This window comes from Carassius auratus, chromosome 3 (genome assembly GCF_003368295.1).
Source record: "Carassius auratus strain Wakin chromosome 3, ASM336829v1, whole genome shotgun sequence".
NCBI classification, from domain to species: domain Eukaryota; kingdom Metazoa; phylum Chordata; class Actinopteri; order Cypriniformes; family Cyprinidae; genus Carassius; species Carassius auratus.
Genome location: NC_039245.1, coordinates 28,045,281 through 28,071,085, shown reverse-complemented (window position 1 = coordinate 28,071,085; position 25,805 = coordinate 28,045,281). Strand labels below are relative to the sequence as shown.

The 25,805-nt window shown below is 39.1% G+C and overlaps 3 protein-coding genes across 3 annotated transcripts; 2 read left to right on the top strand and 1 right to left on the bottom strand.

Moving 5' to 3' along the window:
* Positions 1-1,400: 1,400 nt before the first annotated feature.
* On the top strand, positions 1,401-25,732 carry LOC113053239 (proton channel OTOP2-like). The gene is made up of 8 exons (XM_026218104.1): positions 1,401-1,463; positions 21,403-21,507; positions 22,278-22,660; positions 22,843-22,979; positions 23,069-23,127; positions 23,475-23,623; positions 23,851-24,665; positions 25,200-25,732. The coding sequence occupies exons 2-8, from the start codon at positions 21,464-21,466 to the stop codon at positions 25,368-25,370; spliced, it is 1,758 nt and encodes a 585-aa protein (XP_026073889.1). The 5' UTR covers positions 1,401-1,463; positions 21,403-21,463; the 3' UTR covers positions 25,371-25,732.
* LOC113053243 (protein amnionless-like) lies at positions 10,262-13,326 on the top strand. The gene has a single exon (XM_026218113.1). The coding sequence runs from the start codon at positions 11,649-11,651 to the stop codon at positions 13,074-13,076; it is 1,428 nt and encodes a 475-aa protein (XP_026073898.1). The 5' UTR covers positions 10,262-11,648; the 3' UTR covers positions 13,077-13,326.
* LOC113053252 (Usher syndrome type-1G protein homolog) lies at positions 15,367-20,355 on the bottom strand. Its single transcript, XM_026218124.1, has 3 exons — positions 20,027-20,355; positions 16,833-17,283; positions 15,367-16,731 (listed from the first exon to the last, which is right to left on the bottom strand). The coding sequence occupies exons 1-3, from the start codon at positions 20,188-20,190 to the stop codon at positions 15,925-15,927; spliced, it is 1,422 nt and encodes a 473-aa protein (XP_026073909.1). The 5' UTR covers positions 20,191-20,355; the 3' UTR covers positions 15,367-15,924.
* Positions 25,733-25,805: the final 73 nt, after the last annotated feature.

Here is a 25,805-nt window from a genome sequence, read left to right as displayed (position 1 = left end):
AGAGTGCAAACTCATTCCATCGCTACCAAAAATTATGCATTAAAAATTCCCACATTTGGAAGTTCATATCAAAATTGTCACAGCCGTGACCTCAATGAACCTGTCTGAATCAACCCCATGTGTCTCCTCTAGGAAATGTATACAATATATAGCACTTTCCTGTAATTGTTCTGGTATAAATTGTTTGCACACTTAACATCAATAAAAAATCTTAGTAAATGCACCTGCAAATGTGTGCAAACAATTTTGAGTATTCATCAAGTTATGTTATGTCACAGCATTTACACTGTGTACACAAAGCTTAACAGAGTACACACAGCCAAAGCATAGCATACTAACATGTCCCAAACTTCCAACATTTCAAAAAGTCAATGGTTGTTTAATAACTAATTCATGTCGGTCTCTAAAAATGAATTTCAACTCCCATTTTGCCATATGACCTCACCAATGATTTTGTGTAGGCCATTACCATAATGATATCCCAATGGCCCTGAAAAGGCTGAACTGGAAGATAAAGATGCACTACCGATAAGCATATTTACTTATCCAAATTGGACACACCAATAAAAGATATCCTATAAGATTGACTAGAGATAACCCATATCATCTCTGATCTGTAAGTATGATAAAATATCAAAATTATCAGAGACAAATTATCTACACTAATCTCTATAATCCCTGTGCAGTATATTTGAACTCACTAATGAATGACTAGACAGCGATGGCTGCACGATTTCAGAATGAAAAGTGATTACCTGTCAAACCTAGTTATTTTATTTGTATTATGCTTTCCACAGTCCATGTTGATGCAAAACAGCTTTTCAGAAAATGTATGTCTTAAATCCCTCAACAGGGAACTTTGCCAAGGAGAAATCTTGATAGCCCTCCGTCCTCTGGTGTTCGGAAGTGCTATAATTGCAAAATATTATCAAGTTAATAAATTATGTGTAAAAAAAAAATAGTTTAATTTTTATTTTTGGTGTTCTTTTATTGTAAAAGTCGATGCAGAGGCATAGATCATTATGTAATAATTCCATAGCAATTGAATTTAAGCAACAATGAATGTAAAGCTGTTAAACCAGCCCAGACTGTAGGATTAAATGTGGTTTTGTAGATCTGTATTGGCAGTTGATAAAAGGAAGTATGACACATTTTAAGTGTTATTGCCTTTATGACGCAAGTTAGTAATTCTTTTGCAAAAATGAGAGTCGATTATTATAGAGTAAAAAAAAATTGATTCAAGGTCATATAAACGACGTTGTAAAAGAGTAAAGTGAGCAATATACAATGAGATAATTTCTGCGATTGTCTCTATTTGCCAAAGAGGTATTCAGAGAGATGCTCATGTTCTGAGAATACTGCCTGACCCGGGGGTCAAAGGTTGCTTACAACGTCTGAGACTCACCTATAAGAAGGCCTTGAAGAAGGTGCAGTTTTTACACTTGTCAGGACACCGAAAGATTGTAAGTAACGTTTTAATTATCTTATAACTTAAGCCTGCTTAGTGCTATAATGACAAATGATTGCCATAATTTTTTATTAGAATTAAGATATGACATCTTGCAAAGTAATAATTAATCAGCATATATCAACTTATTAAGATTAATGAATAAATCAGTACATTTTAATACTTTGAAGAAAATGTATTGTTGATCTGTTGATCAAGAAAGTAAAAAAAAAAAAAAAATGTTTTTAATGTATATTGATATTGATCACCCGTCCAATGCAAGGGAAGTGTACAATACTGGGGCCAACCAATGGGTCGCCATCCCTAAATAACCCATACTGTTCTTAAACTTTTCTTTAATGTTTACACTATATGCATTGAAATATGTTATAGAGTAAATCCTCTGATTGCCTCGTTTTTAATACAGGAGCATCTTTGCACTTTTAAGTTGTTTTTATTGTGCAAGATACTTTTTGAACATATAAAAGGGACATCTGGGCAAGAAAGAGGGTCAAAGGTTAAGCATCTCATGATGCTATTGCAAGGCAACAGCCCAGTGGGCACCTTGATATCAATTTGACATGAAATCTTAGTCAACACTTGATCAAAATGTTGTAACATAATTTTAATTGACGTCAGTCTCTTCCAGTGGTAATTGGATGAAAATAGGAAGCTAATCCCACTCTGAAATTGGTTTAATGTATATGTAGACCAATACATTTGACCTTCCATTTACAACAAATCAGTGTCATTTCATGTTGAAGTTTTTAACTTGCATATTTGACCTTTTAAATGTCAATGTCTGAACGTCAATTTGTTGTCTTTTCAACATCAATTGCCCACTGAAAACTGTTTAAAAATTCAGTCCATAGGAACGCCCACCTGGAGGGCAAAACAAAGCTTTGCTCCACTGACTACCAGTTATTTTTACGCAGTAGTAATGTAATAAAACACAAATATTAAAAGGTGAAATTCAGTAAACACCTTATTGATGATGTGTATTTTGTATAGGCAAGCATATGGATCCAGAATATCAACGCAATATGCAAAGTTTCACGTTAAATGGTTTCGCATAGAAAACCATTAAGCCTATATGGAAAATGCTGAACCATTAAGCAGATTGCATTCATATTCCAGCCTCATCTGCTTGCCTATGTGTACTATGCATCATTCATATAGTGATTGCTGAATTTGTTCTTTTAATCTTACTGTTTTGTATATATATATATATATATATATATATATATATATATATATATATATATATATATATATAAAAAGCACTTTAAGTGTTTTTACAATGTTTGTTTCACTGTTTAATGATTGAAATATTGCCGCCGGTGCTTAATATGGATTGCAAATGACCAAAACATTTTGTTGCATTTTGTTCACATACCTTTGTTTTATTTTTTTGAGAGGTGATCTAAATATTTGCGTCTGTGAAACAGATGGAAAACTGATAGGCTTGTGCTGCAGTCCCATGAATGTTTTGCTCTCCAGATCTTTGAGAATGTCATGTGACGGAAAGCTATCAATAGCAATTACTGATATAATCCTATTTATCATAAAGAAAACCAGATCTTGTCTAGAGTTGTGTTTCTTCCTTTTTCGCTTTCTCAAGCTCTCTCATTGACCTACACACACACACACACACACATGCGTGCGCACACACACCTTATTAGTTCATTACCATTTTACACTTTCTCTTTCTCTGTTCTGCTGATCTCTCTCTCTTCATGAACCTGTTTGTCATTGCATCAGTGCCTGCGCTGATTTGCTTTGACACCTGTTTCCACTTTGCCCTAAGTGTTCACCCTTAATCTGGTGTCTGCTCTGGTAGATTCTTTGTTGGATTATTGTAACATGTTATCTGCTTTTGAGATCCTCCAGGGCGCAAGGATTTTTACTAAGTTAGACTTGCGCAGTGCCTACCATTTAGTGCGTATTAAGGAGGGAGACAAGTGGAAGACAGCTTTCAATACACCTGTTGGTCACTTTGAATACCGGGTTCTTCCTTTCGGTTTGGTCAATGCCCCAGCTGTATTTCAAGCATTAATAAACGATGTCTTAGGAGACATGCTAAACGTTTTCGTGTTAGTTTACTTGGATTAAATTTTAATTTTCTCACCCTCTCTCCAGGTACATGGTCAACACGTTGGCCGCGTCCTGCAGCGCTTATTAGAGAATCACCTATTCGTCAAGGCTGAGACATGCGTCTTTCAATCTGTTACTTTTCATGGTTCGGTTGTTTCAGCGGAGGGGATTAGTATGGACCCTGACAAGGTTCGAGCAGTTCTTGATTGGGCTGTTCCTGATTCTCAAGTCATGTTCCAGCAATTTCTGGGGTTTGCTAATTTTTACCGGTGCTTTATTCGTAACTTTAGCCAGGTTGCCACACCTCTTACCACATTAACTTTGTCCAAGTCCAAATTTTCTTGGTCTGAGGCTGGACAGGATGCGTTTGACCATCTAAAGAGGCTTTTTACGTCTGCGCCCATCCTTCTCACACTACTAGACCACCCCACACTCTTGAGGGAACTTTGTTTGTACATGAGGCTGGTTGTTCAACGATTCTTCGCTGGGCTCATTCATCGAAATTAGTCGCGCACTCCGGAGTAAGAGGAACGCTAGTGGCTATCTGTCAGAGATTTTGGTGGCCCACTCGTGAGCACGATTTTCATCTTTTGTTGCTTTTTGTTCTATCTGTGCTCAGACTAAGATTAGTAACAATCCTCCAGCGGGTCTTCTCAGACCTCTTCCCGTTCCTTCACGTCAATGGTCGGATATTGCATTGGATTTTGTTACCGGGCTTCCCCCTTCGTCTGGTAATACAGTCATTCTCACAGTCGTGGACTGTTTTTCTAAGGCTGCACATTTTATTCCGCTCCCTAAGTTACCGTTGGCTGAGGAGACCGCACAGATTATGGTGGATCATGTATTCAAGATCCATGGTCTTCCTTTTGACATTGTGTCTGACAGAGGTCTTCAGTTCACTTCTCTGTTCTGGAGGGTACTCTGTCGCCAGATAGGGGCTTCCCCCAGCCTGTCATCAGGATTCCATCCACAGACCAATGGGCAAGCCAAAAGGACCAATCAGATTCTTGGTAGAATGCTACGTAGTCTCCTCTCTCAGAATCCCGCGTCATGGTGCAAGCAGTTACCATGAGCCGAATATGATCACAATTCTCTCCCATCGTCCACCACTGGGTGTTCTCTGTTTGAAGGTTGCCTTGGTTTCCAACCGCCCATTTTCTCTGTGCAGGAGCCTCAGGCTTCGGTTCTGTCCATCGAGGCTTTTATTCAGAGATGTAAGAGTACCTGGAAGAGGGTGAGATCTGCCTTACATGAAACTATGGAACGTACTTGTCGAGCCACTAATTGCCGCAGGGTGAGATCTCCCAGATATATTTGCGGACAGAGGGTGTGGTTATCCACCCGCAATTTGCCTATTCAAGAGACGTCTCGCAAGCTCATGCCTCGTTTTATTGGACTTATTTCTATTTGTGGTGAAACGCAAATTATTGCTGTGGTCCTTTTTGACCACGCCCCCCTCAGGCAACATTTGCGAGGTAGCGTGTATATAAGGCGAGCGGTTCGCCAAAACAAGTATTGCGTCATATCTGGCAATCTCACTTCCGGCGTCTCGTTGTGCTGCACGAGGGGTATGTATGGGTGTTTTCTGCAAGGTTTTCCATGTGGTAGATGCTAAAAGTCCTTTTATTATATGTTTGTTGTTTGCTAACAGTTATTTTGGTTGAGCTGACGTTCGGGTGAGTGCATGCTGCACCCATAGATAATGCATGTGCGAACTGCATGTGATGCCTTTGTGGGTGAATTCTGCCGTCGGCAGAATAGAGTGGTGGCTGCCGGATAGATGATGTGTTTTGCATGATTTGGTATGTATAACCTCCTATTTCCCTTTGGCCCTCATGAAGGTAAATGGGGTTATAAATCTTTTATGTGCTTTAGGAGTTGAAACCATTCTGTGAGTGGGCTTGTTTCACTCCCAGTTTGCATCCTGTAACAACATGATTTCAGCATGGCTGGCACCTTCAGCACTGCCATTTTGCTTTAATTCTGTTTTGTTTAATGATTTGGGTTGTATGTATTAATTTATAAATTTATAATTTTAATTAATTAATTATTATTATTAATTTATAATTGATAAAACCTCTGTGGTCCTCTAACCCTGACTGAGTTGTCTACTGAGCTTCAAGTCTGCTTCAAGGGAGTCCTCCTCTGTTATTCACCAAGACAGGAGTCTTTCCTTTCAAGTTACCATTTACCAGTTCGGTGTGCTTTAATGACGGACTGCCTTTGTTATTTATTATTTCATTAAAGACTGTTATTCCTGTCATCTCTGCTTTTGAATCCTTCATTCATCACTGTGACAGATCTAGACTTTTCAAAGTGTGGAGGGTCACTGTTTATGCTCTCAAACAACTTTTAAGTCTTAATTGGTGACTGCCCCGTGACTATGTTATCAGCTTGTCAATGAAAGATCCCACCATCAGATATAAAAGATAGAAATAAGATATAATAGATAAAATGAAATCATGCCTTTGCATGCAATTCTGTGCAAGGCGATTTTAGTGTTCTTGTAATCTGATTAGACAACAGTGTTGATACCATGATAACAGTTGTTATATAAGGAGCTATTGATATCAACAAACACTTGGTTTTCTTTTGACGTTGCATGTGATGATGAGTAATGCTGTTTACCTGAAGGGAGTATTAGTTTAACCCCCAGCAGGGTTGAGATGCATTCAGAGCTGGAGTGAGAATGCCTTTCAAATTGAATGTCTACATTCGAATTGTGCTTGGGAGCAAAATGTTGAATTGTAATTTGAATTTAAATGTATTGATATTGATTTAAAGCAGACTGAAATTGAAATAAACTGCTGTAAGTATCCAAGTGAAACAATTTTTTATAAAATAATTTCATTTTTTTTAATTAAGTTTTACATGCTGAATACAAAAAAAGCATATTTTTTTGTATCATGTTCATGAAAGCAAGTACATACATAGATACAACTTATACAAGCTAATATGTTATTACTCATGCATAAAAATGACATTGTACATGCAAAATACTGAGCTAACAACAGTTGTCACAGTAATTATTATTGTACTATTAATTTTCATGTAGGTGAATTTCTATCATTAATAGAACATACATATAAAATGTTTTTTTATTTTTTTATTTTTTTTTGGAAAACCATATTTTGAAAACAGTTTATTTTAGATCCAGAGTAACTATTCCTGATGATGCACTACATCCCAAGTTGTATGTACTTATTTAAGTTGGACTCATTTCTGTCATGTGCTCACTTTAAGCACTCGATAAGTAAAAACTGGCTCATCTCACCCCGCTCTCCCCCTGTAACTGGAAAAAAAATGTGTGATGCAATGAAATTCCTTTGATGTGTGTCTGATGAATTTCTTTGAAAATACCAATTTTAAATGGCAATTCATGAATTAAGAGGGAGCCAATTCTTCAAATTCTTCTTTTTTTCGTTTTACACTAGTCAATTAAATATAAATTAGAAGACATATATGCTTCAAAGAATTCAAACTTCAAGAATTCCTATTCGGCATAAATGCACCAAAAATATTGAAGATTCTTAATCTTAATATTTTGCCAAAATATAGTGCATATGTTAACCATCCAGTCAAATAGCTGAAATAAAATAAAATAAAAAATGATTTTGCATATCCTGGTTATCAGATCTTGTTTTTAATAGCATATCATTTGTCTTGTCTCAGTTGTAATATTGTGAATATGGATTTATATTTACTTAGTATAAACATATTCACTGAGAATACACTGAATATGTCATTTTCATACACTGAGAAACAGTTCGCTAGACCTAGTGTCTGAATTGTATTAAATTAAGCTGGCAGTGGTGTCCAACAGCATTGCATCTTTATAGATCTGACAGATGAATATGTAGAAATCCCATTGTCTCAGTGCCAGTGGTACATGACAAGAACAGAGCAGCTGACTTAGTTAATAGTGAGAATCTGTCCACAAACTAAAAATAAAAAGACAAACATAAACTAATGATTCTAATAATAAAACAAAATCGATGAGGGCAAATGTTAAAGTGCACTACTTTATTGATAGTGTCAAATATCGCTGTGCTTTGGACAGAATTGTATTAAGCACTGCAGCTTTTCTCGGTTTTAGTACTTAAGATCTTAACAGTCACATTCTCAAGTATTGTTTGATTGTAGCTTGATCACTGCTGAGTTTCTAAAGTATCACATTCTGTGTGGAACAACAGAGACACCTGGAGACCAGCTGAAGGACACTTTACATTGATTTATAACTGTAGTTACTGTATCATTAAGACATACTTTTAGATCAGCACTGTACTCAAAAGATTTTAATGTGAACTTTTATACAAATAATGGATCTTGTTAATGATCTTATTATATACTGATAAAGCAACACAAAGTTTGACCAAAAAAGAAAAGAAAAGCTGTCATTGGGAAAGTGAAGAAGAAAGAAGAATTTTCCATTAAAATCATGATGATTAGTAAAAAAAAAAAAAAAAATAGCCCAACCAAACAAAATGAGGGAGGAACAAATAAAAGTAAGCCAGCCACAGTCAAATTAGGGTCCATCTGGCTTGTCTGCTACCTGTACAAGAATAAAGAACAGTTCATTTTTTAGGAAGTTTATTATATATACTAGAAATATATTTAGTAGAAAAATAATTAGGTGCCATGTTCTTCAGTTCATATTCATATAGATTAGCCCACTGCAGCAAAACTCCCATGATCACACACACATGTTTGTTTTTGTGTAAAGTGTGTTCATCCCATAGGTGTAATGGTTTTTATAATGTAGAAACTGTATATTCTATGGCCCTACACCAACCCTACCCCTAACCCTAACCCTCACAGGAAACTTTGAGCAATTTTACTTTCTCAAAAAAACTCATTCTGTATGATTTATAAGCGTTTTGAAAAATGGGTACATGGGTTATGTCCTCATAAGTCGCCCCCCCCCCCCCCCCCCCCCCCTTGTAATACCTGTGTCATACCCATACACACACACACACAGCTCAGGTTTTATGCAACAAACTGATGTATTCAGACTCACCAACCACTTCATGTTGAAGGAAAGAAGAAACACAATAAAAACCCAAAACACTGGACACGATCAGACCAAGCCAGAAAATCAGTGTATCAGCATTTTAGACATTTTTACTGCTTCACTATAAAGAAATAGATAAATGAAAGAAATAGTTCAGTCAAAAATGAAATTCTCTAATAGTTCATTCCCCCTAACATTGTTTCACGTGTATGATGTTATATTTGTCTTTGTGCGGAACAAAAAAGGAGACATTTAGAAGAATCTTAACACAGCTCTTTACCATAAAAGTGATGGTTCACACATCTGACAAGCTAAAAAAGCCAATATTTATGATCAGCATGTTCAAATACGCAGAAATTGAGAGTAAGATTTGAGAAGTGCGGCGGAGGACATTTTTACTGTTTTATTGCGTACAGTAAATCTGAATTTCAACTTCTGTTTTTCACACAAAGCTATCATGTGACTTTTTTTTTATTCTGTTTGGTGCTGTATAAGATCCTCAACATTTCTCCTTTAGTGCTCCACACAACAAATAAAGTCAATATTGGCCTGGAACAACACGAGGGTTAGTGAATGATGACAGAATTACACATTTATATGAACTTAATATTTAAACACCGTGACTCAAGAGGAAATCCTGCTCTTTTTAAAATAATTACACTTGCATTCACTAACAGTGACAAAACATGATCATTAAACTTTGTTCGAGCTGCGATAAAAGTTAGCTATAGCTATATTTTAAAGTTGTACATTACCTCAGTATTGTTAGTCACAGTAAACCTAATTAGTATTATATGGTTGACTTCCATAAATACAAATATTTTAATGTCCTGTGTAGTAAAGTCGTGGGTGGCTAGACGCACTGATCTGCAATAAAAGATACAATGACTGTGACCTTCTTCATCCACCTGATTCAAGCCGCCCCGTCACATTCACATATAAAAAAACACAGAAACATTCAGACATGTGCTTCATAGAGAAGACCAGATTTATTATACATTCTTGAAGTCAAAGAAATAATAAGATGACGTATTAAGATCTCATGTTGACTCCCCGCTCACCTTCACTGTCCAGAAGTCGCATGACAGAAGTAAAACGATGGTGAACATGTTTGAAATATAACCTCGGCTGAGAAACTCACAGAAGAGGTAAATCAGGATGGCAATATGTAGTGCAACAACAAATATGTAGTGCATTAGACTGCTCACTCTAATAAGAGATCATTCTCGCAGTTTTAAATGCCACTTAATGCCAAACGATTTCTGTAGTCTTTGTGTTTCCTAACTCTAAAAACTCACTTGATATTTGATTTCTTCTCCCTAAACGCACTTTCATCCTCATTGAATAATGAATGGCACTTCACCCTGAGAGTCCTTCAAAACAAATACTGTATCAATTCAAGTTTTAATACTACGACATTTTAATTTTATGTATAATCCAACCGATTTATTATAATAATAATTATTATTATTACTGTTATTATTATTATTATTTCTTCATCCACAATTCATGCAGACAGCTGCACTAAACGTGACCGAAGATGGAAAACTCTACATATAGTCATTGACGGCTCTTTCTTTAACGGAAATACAAGTGACACCTCACCTGTGTGTTCATGTTGGTGCAGGCAGAGACAGGGTAATGTCCTGCTGACGTGTACTGTATGTAAACACACGTCCACTCTATGAGAAGTAAACGTTACTAATATTTCATTTACGCTGTCCTCCTTTAGTGACTCAAATAATGATTCCTAAATCAAATAGTATGCAAATATCTGTTTTTGTTGTTATTTCATTTACACAAAGATTTGTACATGAAAAAAAAAAAAAAAAAAAAAAAATCCTTATCCAATGTTTACAAACGATTGTCACTGGTCCATTATCTGACTAGCAGTGAGAAAAAGAACAGGTATAACATGATATCTCCGTCTAGATGCTGCTTAGCATTAGCATTGTCCTGCTCAGATACTAATTAAAGTGACTAGCTGTTCTGAAACAACAGTAAAAGGACAACAAAGGCCGAGATAAGCTGAGGTTTGCGTTCTTGTGATCTTAGCTGTTCCATGTCAACATTATTTTTTATCTATTTTTTGTGCTGAATAATAGCAAAAGTCAGGGGAGATGTAAAATAAAAAATAAAAAAAAGAAGAAAAAATACATATACAAGGTAATATAGAGTAACTTGGAGAGTAATTGTAGCATATGTGCTAATCCTTCAAGGTATTGTTTTTGTATCTTTATTTAATTATGTTTTGTTGTATCATGGCTGAACACCTCATTACCTGCCAAGTCTCTAAATTAGCCAATCAGGAACACTATTTGGCTGTAAAACATTTAAGCAAATTACGTGTTTGCTGACATTGAACTGGATGTCATGTCTATGTAGAGCATGGTTTTTGAGAGAGGGCTTGTTGTTAAAGTGACTGAGCTAGTGTAATTCAGCGGCTAAAGGTGCGTTTATGCCACTGAATTGTGATTACTGTGATTGCGAGATTCTTGTAAAAAGCATCCACGTTCCCACAGAACACGTAATTACAACTTTTGAACTGGGAGTTTTCTGAGAACTAGAGCTTGTCCCACCCGACTTCCTCAGATTTATTAGACACTGCGTTTAGGCATTGATAGTGCAATAGTTACGAGTCCAAGGGAGTGAACAGCTCCAAGTAGAGTGTCACGTGTTGTCATCTCGAAATCACAGTAATAACCACATGGATTGAATGCAGCGTAAGTTTGCAAAATGGTGGAAATCACTTACAGAATCTTTCAATTACACTGTATATACTGAAGTAACATTATATTTAAGAAGAAACATGAGAGAGACAGAGAGAGGGAGGTAATGTAACAATTAAGTTTTTCTTATATCCTTAGACCATGTTTTTCTTGAAACTCGCTGCTAGAAGTACTGTACACAACAGAGCACCAACAGGTTGTCTTAAATATATTTGTGCTTTTTTTGTCATTTTGGTAGATGTTTTACTGACAAAACAGCTCTTGTGAATTTGTCACTAAGTTAAAGAGTGAGCACTCATGTGATAGTCGCACCGTTAGTGACCGACCAAAGGTCACTCTGTCTTTCTTCCTACACATTCCTTTCACCATGGCTCTTCGACACAATGTCTTGATTTTCCTTTGCATTTTACCTTTTGCTAACGCTCTCTACAAGCAATGGATTCCAGACACCAATTTTGAAAATGCTACCAACTGGGATAAAGGCTCTGTACCCTGCGGTAACGACCAAGTTGTGTTTTTAGCTCAGAGGAAAGTATCAGTGTATGTCGAAACGGCTCACACTATCGCTGGAATGAGCTTGCCGGTGGATGGAGAGCTGATTCTGGCATCCGGCGCTGGGTTTACTGTAAGAGAGGGTGGAGATCCTGGTTGTGGATCTGGGGTCACGGCACACTTTAAAGACCCAGAATCTCTGAAATGGTTCGATCCATCGATGTGGGTGGCTGCGACCACTATCGACGATCTGCACAGAGGTACATATCAGTTTTCAGTCCACGAGGAGAGTGTCCCGTGCCAGTTTGACGACGTGGTATTTCGAGAGGGCACCTCATTCCGTGTGGACGTTTCATCTGATCATGACGTGCCCGTGAAGAGTGTGTCTGTTTTTGGGAAAAAGTTCACCAGCAGCTTTGAGTTTTCTCAGTACCTGACGTCCAATTCTGGCAAGCTGCAGTTCCATGGCTCCTCAACCCTTAAAGTTGGTAGTTCAGGCTGTGACGATAACACGGGATGCATCTGTGATAACTCCGGAAATCGAGACAAGATCTGCTCAAATGTGAAATGCGATTCATTGGCGTGCAAGAAACCCCTGCACCCGGTGGGACACTGCTGCGATGTTTGTGGTGCCATCGTGAACGTTGAGTTCTCTTCGAGCTTCAACTTTGAGTCGTATCGCCAGCGGCTGCAGCACCTCTTTCTCAATCAGCATAAGTATGAATCGACACAGATGGCCATGTCGAAGGTGTCAAAAGAGCAGAGGCTGCTGCGAGTGATTCCTTTCGGAGCCACTCAGGAGATTCAGGTGGTGCTTCTGGATCAGAAGACAGGTCAGGATGCCGGGAAGCTGGCTGAAGCTCTCGCTCGAGACGTAGTGCGGGATGTGCACAACCACGGCTTGAACTTCGGCATCACCAGCGCAGAGTTTCAGGCGTCATCAGGGGCGAGCAGCAGCGAGGCGGCTGGAAACAGTGCAGGGGTCGTGGTGGGCGCAGTGCTGGGCTCCCTGCTTGGAGTGGGTTTACTTGCAGTTGTTGTGTTGCTTTACCGTCGTGGCATTGTTAAGATACCCAGAATGCCTAGCATCCCCTCGTTTACCAAATGGAAGAACAGTAGTGACATTGGGGAGCTTGGCGGCACCTTGGACCAGGGCTTTGACAACCCCATGTTTGACAAACCGACTATGATGCCTGAGGAACCAGGGCTGTACGGGACAGAGATGACAAACTCAATAACCCTAACTCAGTCAGGAGTGCATTTCGTAAATCCTGTTTACGATGAAACTGATTTTAGTGCATGAAAGGTTTAGTATCACTTGATCTGATGGGGGATGTGATGGCAAAATAATTCTTAAGGATTTTAACACAGCATAACAATCATTGATGATTTAATCAGAATCACACACTGAAACGTGTTTTATCTGGGTGCTTTTGGTAAACACACACACACACACACATATATATATATATAGTTCTGTATGTTGTGATGGAAAGATGAATTTCATACTGCATAATCATTTCTCTTAATAAAAAAATTGAAGCATTTGAGATTTTTGGCTATACATAATTTTCACATTATTATTTTTAATTCAGGGAGTTTAATGCAAACATGCATTTTATGAATAAATTAATTATACCAGTCAGTTCTTATCAAGAACCTGTTTTGGCTTCTTGATTTGCTAAATGACTCTTTGGATATTTAAAGCTTTTTACGATACATTACAGGTTCTTCAGATCAGCCCTGCTTATTATCATGTCTCTTTTATTTCACAGTTCAGTTTATGAAGAACTCTTCTGATGAGCCGATGATCTGGATTGGCTTTATTAAATAAGTAGAGCATAAAAGTACAAAATGTGTAGTGCAGTGGGGAAATGTGCAGGACCAAGGCAGAAAATCTCTTTACACCCAGTTTATTTCTTATTAAGAGTGTAGTTTTGAACAAAGGCACTACATATATGACTGTAATGCAGACAGCTGAATTTCATTTAATGTAGTGTAGTTGTGTAGCCTCGGGTAAAGATCTAAGCTGTTGTCCTGCCAGGTCAGAGAAAGCATGATAAGTGTAAGCCTTCCCTCGTGACCTTACTAACTCTGGTTCAGTGTAAGGTGGAGCTGTCATCTGGAGTACGTGCTTGTTGCTTTGTGTCTTCCAGTTATTTCTGTCCTGAGTCAGGAAGGACATTTAGCATAAATATTGCCATATCCTAATGAGTCATTTGATCTCTTTGTAGAGACTGCTGACCTCTATCTGTTACAGTTTGGGCAAAAGTAAATGCAGCACTTTGATACTTACCAAAATGTATTGTCCAGAACATTTCCCACTTTAAACGTCAACATGCTAATCAAAGCAAATGATCAGTCCCACAAAAACAAATTTTGCACAAATTTTAATTTAATAGTTACATTACAATAAATAACATTATAAATAAAGTTGAAGTATGCATTGTAAAACATGGCTGTAAATGCTGTTTGTGTTCACGAATGTTGAAGGAAGACGTCATGTTAAAGCTCAAGCACAGATTTCTGCTGTACTCCAGACCTGTGCATGAACTATACTGTTTACTGACAATATACTTTAGTTCAACCAGAAACTACTGTTGTGATAAACTCAATGACTCGGTGGTAATGAGATCTATGCTCCAAGAATCAAAACAGGACTCACTGTGTACGCTTACTCAACCATGAATCACACAGCTCATCCATTTACTCGTGTTTCAAAAAACGTGTTATGGCCAGATACATATAAACATTATGTGCAACATAATGTGAGGGTGCATTCATCCAACATACAGTCCCCACAACAGCAACACTGAGGTCAGATTCTATTAATCCATTCTCTGTACATTTCAAAATTTAGCTCACAATTCAGCTGTCCAACACCTAGCTAAAGCTGAATTATAAAACATTTGTCAACTTCTATACACACGTTATGTCTTAAATGACATTTTGTCAAATGTGCAGACACAGAATGCACAAGCACTGAGATATATGCCCCATGGGGGCAGAAATATTATGAGATTAAGGCCCAATCCCAATTCTACCCCTTAGCCCTCCCCCTTTCCCCTACCCCTCTGTTTCGCGCGTTCACGTGAAGGGGTAGGGGTGTCTCGAGTCTCTTTTGGTTGGAGGGGAACGGGTAAGGGGAAGGGCCAGATAGCCCTTCAAATGAAGATTTTTTGGGACCACACTTCAAACGAAGGGGTATGAATTAACTCGGCAACATGGCTGCTACAGCGAACAGAAAGACACATAAATGTAAGCTTTTTTTGGCATAAATAAAGATTTTAACGAAAAGTAAAGATTTGTTTTATGTTACATTCAATTGTGAGTTCATATTAATGGTCATGTTACTCAAAGAAATGTTTTCAAAAAGAAAGCTAATATTTGCTAATGTCATATCATTGTCATATGTCTGCCACAGCACATGCCTGATCAGGGCGATAACCGTAGACTAATCCCCCCAATAATTAGAAATCGCTAAACCATTTTCTCAAATATTGCCTATTCGAGAGAGAGAGAGAGAGAGAGAGAGAGAGAGAGAGAGAGAGAGAGAGAGAGAGAGAGAAATGGAAGTTGCATGTATTTACGTCTGTGCGTTTATCTTTTTAGAGTGATTGTATCCTCTCGTCGTATAAAATAGAATTGGGATTGGGCCTAAGAGTGTGAGTAATGAGATGTGACCTCATTTTCACTCTGCATTTGCCACATGACAAGTGATAACCATTCATTTTGAACTGAATTACCATTTTTATGCATAATGCATTGTTTGTGTCAGTTAAAGAGGTAATATAGCCAGTTGTTACAGAGATAATATTTCAGCTATTTCAACATTGTTCCTCAATAAATCTCTCTATTAAAAAAAAATATATTACAAGAGACTCTCTTCATACCACACAGATTGTTTTCATTTTGTTGATTCCAATTAAACGTGTGTTTAACTGAACCAGCTAATCAAGGTCTCCAGGATCAGGAGAAACTAGAGATAAAGTGGCCCTCCAGGAGCAGGACTTGACACTCCTTTAGCATAGTCCACTGGCCAAATGCTGATGAAGTAAATTACCATCTTCAAAGAAAAATGGAAGAACAGTTCTGTAAACTCTTTTTCTTCAGCATTCACTGAGGTAAAAACAGACATTAAGGGCAGAACCTCACAACTCAGTGTCTTCTATGCAGCCTGGCTCCTCCAAGGTCTCCAATCGGCGCTGACAGCTGTCTATGATCTTCTTGCGAGGCCCCAAGGGGATGTGAATGCTCTTGAGGTCATTATCTGAGCACAGCAACAGGGCATCCAGGTCAATCTTTTCCCGTTTGAAGATAGGAATGAACTCGTTCATGTTTTGTGTGGCTAGGAACACTTCCAGAGGGCTAGTGTCAGGCTCATCATCGTCATCCAGCCCCAACTCCACCTCTTCCCATGGCAGCTCCTGTATGTTCCTCTCTTGCAGGCTATGGGCGCTTCCGATGCTATCATCATCCAGGCCGGGCTCGCGATGCATCCGACTGCGGAGGCGCACGTTATCAACACGCTGGCTGCTTGCTAGACTGCCTTCATCTCTGCTACCGATGCCAAAAAGTCCACCGCTCACATAGTTGCGACGAAAAACCATGGTGCCCAGGCCGGGCCGGTTGAAGAGCGAGTCATGGCCCGAGTCTGTGCTGATCTCTGAGTAGTCTACATCATGGCCGTGCAGGTCCGGTTCACTGATGGCACGTGAGACAGCATCCTCGTTGTCGTTACGGAACATATCACGGATGTTACGACGAGTCCGATCCTTAGGGTTGACGTACGTTCCCTGCTTCAGAAACATGACGTCGTTGCCTAGCTGAAGGCCAGACAAAGAGCGGACACTCTTCCTGCCATCTTCGTAAATCTTGAATGTCCCGTCACCTTGCTTCTTCTTCTCAAGCTTCTTCTGGATCTTGGTTTTGCCCCTGGCTGTGGCATGGAGAGTAGCCTAAAGCGAAAAGACGGTACGGGTGTAGCTTCAGTTACTGTGGCATGCAACTAAACAAAACAGATATTTAAGCATTTCAGAACAATTGCAGAAAATCTGACCTGGGAGTATGGCACATTAGTGGCAGTGTTGAAGTGGTGTAACTTGCGACTCAAGGTGCTGCTGGCGTAGCTGGAGAAGCTCATGGCATCAGAGACCGATGCTTCCATTGTGTCTCTCTGAAATTTACGCTCCATGCGCCGCCGGTGCTTCTGCTGCAGTTTAACGCAATCCTTGATGCGCCGTTCAGCATCACGGAAAGCCCGGTCCTTCAGTTTGCTTACTAGCTTGGGGTTGAGGGTTGTCTGCTTGGCAGCGATGGAGTCCAGATAGCGCACGCAAGCCATGTGGTTCTTGGTGGCAGCCATGTCCAGAGGCGTGTGGTAGTCGTTGTCCAGGCACCACACATTGGCACCAAACGACACTAGGAAGGACAGGCAGTTGAGATGGCCATTGGAGGCAGCCAGGTGGAGTGGTGTGTTCCCCCATATGTCACACTTATCTGGGTTCCCCCTGAAAGTAGAGCCGTGACAGATCCATATCAGGTGTGGCATTTAACTGAGACCTCTGTGAAACTACTACTCAGACCCTATGGCCTTTATATATAATATGATTGACCCTTCATGTGTTAGGTGACACTGGATATGGCTTGTCTAAGCTATCACTTCGGTTTTATATTCTAAGAATAGCTCAGACCACACTGGCAATCCCATGATTTTTTGATTATGTTTTCAGCACTGGCTTGTCATCCGTGAAGGCCAGTAAATAATGCATAAGTCTATGAAATTGAAACAACCTGCTCTACACATTCGATATATAAAATCCTCATGAGAAGAACAAACAGGTGTGTTGAACAACCCATACAATCTCTTATTTGTCTCACTTGCATACGTTTTCTTATTTAAGCCAGTCGTCCAGGTTAATCTCTCCTAGTGCCAATCCAGAGCACTAGATCTGTAATCTGATCAGCTGCTTGAATAAGAGGGAGCTAGCTGGGTGTCTCCTTACTAACAAGCATGGTCGAGTTGCACAGGTGATGTCACACTAAATTCCTGAGTTCAGACTGTCACCACAGGTCTGATCAATCAACAACCTATACCCTGAATTAATGCCAAATCATTCCATAATATTCTAATCTATGAGCGCTTAAAACTACATCGATAGTGACTGTCCACAATTCAGAAAAGGCAGACTATTCTAGAAAATGCATTTTAAGCACACACTCATTGGAAATGTGTTGCTGAGATATCTACAAACACATACAGAACTCTCTATTAGTAGAACTCAGCATTACTGTTACGTGCTATACAACACACTTTGCAATGACTCGTTATAGGGGGATGCATTATGATATGATAATTGGATTGCTTGAAACTAAATTAAAAGTATATCCCCGTGCACCTACACCTACAGGTGACTTAAACTGCACTGAAAAAGGCTGGTTTCAGAGTTTTCACTTTACAGTCATGCTGTATCTTTCTGTTTTCTGCATCTAGTGCTGGCTGAGCCTAATTAATAATTGATGGGTGACAGGTGAAGCCTTGCAGTGATGCATTATGGATGAAAAAAGCTGCAAGGTTTTCACAGTTAGCAAAGGGAGCTGTGTGCACTATTGGGTCAAGCCAGAATTCGGATTATGACCTGCTAACCTGCCTGACCTTGATTTTGGATCGCCAATACCACCATTAAATATATTAACTTAATTTATTGCCCTATATATCCTTAATCCAACCCAATCAGACATGTACTGCAGCTGGTCTCAGACCATGAGTTATGACCGGTCATTTTTACCCCACTGATACTGTCAGTTAATAAGACATGACTAGCAGATTATTATAAAATTACTAGAAGTGGTGCATTATATATGGTAATGTCATATGCTATCTCCAACCATCACTTAACAATTGACTGCTATATGACTCCTATTACCCCTAAATGTCTATTGTTTTACTACGTTGCTATTTTTACCATCGTTTTACTGTTTCAACTTCTAATAGCATGGTTCATGACAGGTCAGAGTCTGTTCTCATTTACTGTAATGCACTTATGATCTCTTGAATGCCTTTTTCTTTAAACGTTAGGTATTATTGTGGGAAACCCATGTTCCTGGCATTGGTCAGTGCCATGTTTAATGCATTGGCTTAATCACTACAGAAGAGAAACACCCAAATTAAGGGATTAATTAAAGAATCCCTATGTGTACACTTACCAGAAAGATATGATGCTTGGTTTGCATTACGTGGAGGAGATAGCAATAGCCAGTGGCTTTCAATGGTCAGACTGATTATCTATTCAAGGCTGCCGAAACAGAGGAAGAACTTCTGACAATTGAGAGCTTTTATAAAGGACCTCTAAACCCGCAGAGGAAACCTTGATGAAAGCTTTTGTGTGTTCGCTTTTATCAGTCTTCTGTCGTCGGCATTAACAGAGCGGCTGTAGCTCACATAATGTGGAACTTGTTTTCACGTTGTTAGTGATAAAACAACTCAATTGACACTGCAAATGAATAAGGGCAACTAAGAAGTAGCAAGGGCAGTATGTGTGTCTCAAGGTGCATTGAAGGTATACATTTTTAATCAGTCCATGCATTAACAGGGAATTGAACCTGTGACCTTGGTGCTGTTGCTAATGGCATGTTCTGCAAGTCTGAGCTACAAAATGTATAACATCTTAAAAATACCACAAAAATAGGATTTGTTTTAATAAGAATTTGGTTTTATGCTGATGGTTTGCTATGCCCTTAATGTAAACAACAACAACAAAAATCTTTCAGTTGATTTTTCCTACCTGATCTGACTCTCAAAAATGTCTTTTGTTGAAGTAACTAATTCAGTGCTACATATTACTTATGACTTAAATAAACCCAGTTCATGTCCAAGTACTTCTGGGTTACTTTGGGGGAAAAAAAAAGTTTTACAGTGAGGTAAAACCTAACTATTTATGGTATTTATGGCATGGTTCTTTGCAAACTTATTACATAAAAAGTCATATTACATAACTCCACCATAAACATCACAAGAAAGGGTTTAGGGAAGTAAACTGAAGAACTGAAAACAGCACATTTCACACCCAATTGACCCTAATAAACCCATCAGCCGTGAGACGCCAGCATTGAGGTGTGATTATGTACAGAGCTCTGAGTGAGCCGTATCATATGAGGCGTACATGGACACACACGGGTTACACTTCCACTAAATCTACAAAGAAAACCAGTTCGTGTTGATGATAAAACGCAGGGAGTGACGCGCAGTCTTACCCTCTCCCTACAATCAGCCGAAGCGCCTCCAGGTTGCCGTGGTAAGCGGCCCATAGAGTCGGTGTCATGCCATCTTCATCCGGGGCGTTCAGGTCCCTCCGCGTCGCTTCTTTCAGCAAATCAAGGTAGCCATCCCGAGCTGCCTTGTGGTATTTGTCATTCATGGCGATCTCGAACCTCAGCCTCCATCACTCTTTCACGGGCTCTGCGCGTTAGCTCTGAACCCCTGACCCGCTGCAGCGCGCGTGAGGCACTTGGAGTTTCCAAGGACACGTCGGACGCGCTCGCGCTGCTGCTCGTGAGGGCGTGGCTTCAGCTCGGTCATCACAAAGCCCTTACGAAAGGAAAATAAATTTACCAATATATTTCTTCAAATATATTGTGATATATTGTAATATATTATTTTCCCTTTTTATTTTCTAATATTTTATATATTTGAATACATTTAATAATATATTGATGATAGGCTACATATATTATATAATATATTGCAAAATATACAAATTATTGCCGCTTTCAATATATTGCAATATATTGGAAAAATAAATATATATAAGAATATATGTTTAATATATTACATGATATTTTCCAATATACTGCAATATATTTTGTTTCATATATTTGAGCGCAATCTTTTCCCCATTTGGGATGCGAAATAATATATTATTGGATTTGAAAAGCACTGCTTCCTCCTTCAGATTCACTCACACACGATTACGCATTAGGAAACAGTTATTTAATGCTTTATAAGTATACAGATAAAGTGTAAGTATAATCCACCTTCACTTGACCAGTTCGTTTAAGACCAGTTTTAGTGGATACATGAAGTCGGTTTTTATTATCCCTCTATTATTTATTTATTTAGAGATGTTTATCCTGAAAAGTAGATTTGTGCTATATTGCTTTGATATGTAAGTATTTGTTATTATATCTTTAGTTACTGCTTTGGTGGCCGAATACTTTCACTGTATTTCACCAAAAAGTTCCAAGCATTTATTTGGTGCATTGGTCTTTAACTCAATTCCTAAACCCTGCAGAGCTGTGGCCCTCCAATGTAAACTACAATTAATATAAGGCTTCACATGCAAGTTGTCACATCAGTACTTTTAAAAGTGCTGAATCGATATTTTTCATACTAACTCTGTGAATTACCAGTAATTAAAAACTGGAGTTATGCTTGCATCAATTTTATTTTTATGGGGGCTGTATATAGATGCCATTTATATCATGATGCCTCATCGCTGTGGCTTTATCATACACACCACCACTGATGTTTGAAGATTTATAATGCCTGTAATTGCACGGTGTATGGTAGATGTCAAATTGTTCATACATTTTGTTCTAATTATTTGTGTACTGTGTGTTGTGTCTGACAGGTTACAGGTCCCTCAGTTTTACGGCTTTAAATCATCGTCACCAGGTGAATATATATAAGCGATGAGGTGGCACGCTCCTCAGCAGGCCAGCGGTTTATGCTTGTGGTAAGTCACTAACCAATAGTCTTATTGAATAGTGCTATTTTGAATAAATGTAAATGTATATGACAATTAATCTAGTATAGCTTTTGTACTATGTTAACATTTGAAATTCTGTATTGTGGAACTGCTAATAATGTCACTTTGGATAAAAGGGCTTGTTAGTATTGTGTGTCTTGACGTTAATAATCACCATTAATACATTACTCTCATAGGACACAAAAGAAACAATGCACAATTCAACATTTACAGTGAAATCAGGTGAGGTCAGTATTGCAGTTATTCAGAAAACTGCTACAAGCTGAGTAAATAAAGGCTAAATATTTTTTGGAAACAGATATGAGTGAAGTATATTAAAGCTCAATATTTGTCGATGACTCAGAGCGGAGGGTGTCTGATCAGTACCTCACATTTCCTTCATGAGTGTAGATTGCTAGTAGCCCTCTTGTTATACATTGTTAACACAATACCTGGAAGCTATTGGCTGGCTTTGGTCCAGTGCAAGCAAAGGTGAAATCATTTCCAACATTAACAAATCAGATTTGAGGATGCAGGTCCCTTTTGATGTGGGACAGACGCAGGGCTAGATGTAAGCGGAAGAGAAGACAGGTGATTGGTTGGATACTTATGCAGGTTGAAGTATTTATACAGCTTGTGTAATTATTTTGCTTGACTACTTGTAGAAGTTCTTCACATGTTCATTCTCCACAAATCAGGCGGACTGTTTTAATCTTGGAGCTCCACTTACAAACTGACTTGTGTTTTCTCATGGACAGCTCTTCTAATTCAGGAAACATGACGACAAAGAAAGACCTTGAAGCCATCGAGAACCAGATATCCACCATTCAGGTTAGCTCCCATGAAGAGACGGTCGATCCGGTACTTGCCCATGGAGGGTTCAAAACAATGGAGCAGAGACGCAACTGGGGATGGCTTCTGTCTGGATTCATCTCCTTAAACATCCTGCTCCTGGGAATCGCCATCGTGAGCGGGAGCGTCTTCAACAAGGTCCAGATCACCTCTTCTCATCTCCTGATTTTCCTCATCTTCCTCGTCATTCTCACCACCATATGGATGGTTTACTACAAAATCCATACTTCCAGGGTATGCAATGCAGTGCTCTACAAAGACAGCCATGCTGGACCAATTTGGCTGAGAGGTAAGTCTTCATTTGTATGATCAAAAATGGCCATCAGAAATGGCTTTTGAATCAAATTCCACACTAAATCTGAATTTCTGAAATAAATTCTGGGTTTTCGCTGAGATGCTGTAAAATCTCGTTTACTTTGTAGACGTCTACAGTAGTCTGAAGTGTTTATATTCTGCTTCTGTATTTATCAGGTGGACTGGTTCTTTTTGGCATCTGCAGTGTAATCATGGATATTTTTAAGATTGTTTATTACGTGGGTCGTAAAGACTGCGAGTCGCCGGTGAAGATAGCCTTCCCTGTTGTGCAAGCTCTGTTTGTCATTGTGCAGGTAGGTTCAAACTTTATATAAAGAATGGTTTTGTTTTAGTTGTTCTCGTATTTCTAGATCATTTAAATATATTCTCTTCCATATTCCAGACGTACGTCCTCTGGGTTCATGCAAAAGACTGCGTGCAGATACAGAAAATCATTACAGGGTGAGTTCTAGGATGCTATGCAGACATTGGTTATTATTGTCTGCTTTTGTCAATTTATTTCCTGGTCTTGACAGTCAGGAAAATGAATTAATTGTAAAATCTGTCAAATGTAGGCAAATGATCAAACGCTTTTTCAGAACTGTAAATGAAAAGAGTTGTTTGTAACCGCCCGTTGACTGTAGATCTGTATGACGTCTCAGTGTGAAGCAATGAGCATACAAGTTAGCTCAAGGAAATGTTTGCCCGACTGAAGGTTTGATGTGCATTGACTGTTGTGTTGAGTGTACACTTCTATGAAACATGGCTGCTTGCATTACTGTATAGTGATATTTACTCTCTGATTGCAGTTGTGGTCTGATGTTGACGCTGTCTACAAACCTCACGGTGTGGATGATGGCGGTGACAGAGGAGTCGCTCCATCAAACAGTGGCTCCAGTCAACCCTTCATCCAACATTTCTTCAAACGGCGGTCACAGATCCAATGTCACATCACAAGGTGCTTAACATCAGTGAACCACATTGCACATTGCAAGTTGTGTATATTGACAAGTGTTGATGTCTTCGTGTAGATAGCAGTCAAGCTGCCCAACATAAGCCATGAGGCTTGGCTTCCAATCATCAGCCAAACTGCAATTTTCACATCAAAAGCATCAGTGCATCCCTGCATCATTATACTTCATTTTGAGAGCATTGCATTGACTTACTCTGTTGTCTTTCTCTCAGGCCGCTCTGGAAACAGTGAATGTAAATGTATTCATGACATGTGCGATGTCTTTGAGAAGGCCTACTTCTACCTGTATCCCTTCAACATCGAGTACAGCCTCTTCGCATCAGCCATGTCCTACGTAATGTGGAAAAACATTGGTCGCCAGATGGATGAACACCACAGCCACAATCTGCACTTCAGTCTGTGGGACGTTCTGATTGGTCCGGTTGCTGGTCTGATCATTCTGGTGGCGGGCCTGGCTACGTTTGTGATGTACGAAGTGGATGTGGCCAAGGAGGATCCGAAAAAGAAGGAGGAAGCTCTGATAATGCATTACACCATGAACATAGTCGCCCTCCTTCTGATGTCCATTGCAACTCTGGTTGGTTGTATAATCTTCCGGATGGATAAGAGGGATCCGGTGTCTGCGAAGAGCCCTACGCGGAGTCTGGACGTGGGACTGATTGTGGGATCGTCCCTGGGCCAGTACCTCATTTATTACTTCTCTATAGTAGCTCTTCTGGCATCAGGAGTCCAGGGGCACGTAAATAGGCTGGACCTGACCAATTCTATTCTGACTGTGATCCAGTTGTGCCTACAGAATGCCTTCCTCATCAAGGGCCTCCATCGGGAGCCTTTCAAAGAGACGGAGACTGCCTCCGTCTTCACCAACGTCATGGCTGTAAGAGAAAGAGACCTGGAAAGACGGAGCAGCTCTATCGTCCCAGCTCACACGCTACCCATGCCGTTGAAGTTGCTTCAGGGTCAACTCCCCTGGAAGAGGAGGATCCTGAAGGAGATCTGCACCTTCCTGCTATTCTGCAATGTCATTGTACGTATCCGACTCCTTATTCTTTATTGAGTTTATTGGGGAAGGGTTGCACAGGGGTGGAACGTTACCAGGAACATTCCAAAATGTTTGGAAGCTTTACATATTTTGGAATCTTCAAAAAAAATTTGACAAAATATGTAGCCAATTTGCAACCCTAGTTAGAGGGCATGCATACAGGATAAATTCTTGCTTAGTTTTTTTCGTATGGTTGGTTAATGGTTTTATTAACATACTCATGCATCGGATTAACTTCTATCACATTATTATTATTATTTATTGCTCATCACATAAAAAAATCAGAAGAAGCTGGGAGTGGAGTAAGCACCTTGATTATTAATGATCAATGGTTGTCTTGTTTGCCTTAATTTTGTGGTTGTTACTGTTAACAAGCCTGGCATTAAAAAGCCACTTCAAATCCAATGCTTACTGTTCCTTTCTAAATGCATCCTATGTGTGTATAACTCCTAGATTTCTATGTCTGGGTCATAGATTTGTTTTAAATCTAATTGTGTACATTGCATTTGTGTCTTGTAGCTTTGGATTATTTCAGCCTTTGGAGCCCGGCCTCAGTTTGACAACACCGTTGGATCAGACATATTTGAATTCCAAACCTGGGCAGCAGTTGTGAATATCGGAATGCCGTTTGGGATCTTCTACCGAATGCACTCAGTGGCTAGTCTGTTTGAGGTGTGCCTCATCTCGTAAATCAACGGACCACTCAAGAACTGTACAAGTTTATGCACACATCTTTGTAAAATAGAGATATTTTTTATAGTGTCTTTTTGTTTATTTGAAAGAGAATTTGTATTATTTTTACTAAATTTTTATTGTATAATACAACGATATGTTAGTGTGTTGAGTGTGTCTAGACCATCTTTTTAAATATGAGAATGATACCACAGTATCATTTGAAACATGGCCTAATCCTGTTACAGGCATTTGACTGTTAGCAGTGCAGTGAAATCCCCTGGAAGCAGTACCAGAGATCCACCTTTTCATTAGCACCTGTGAATTCCCAATTTCTGTTTATTCTGGTCACTGTGTACCCAGATTAAAATGAGCAAACATATTGCTGTACTCTCTGTTTTTTTAATGCTTTTGTTCCTTATGGTGAAATGAGGTCTGAACTGGAAACATGAC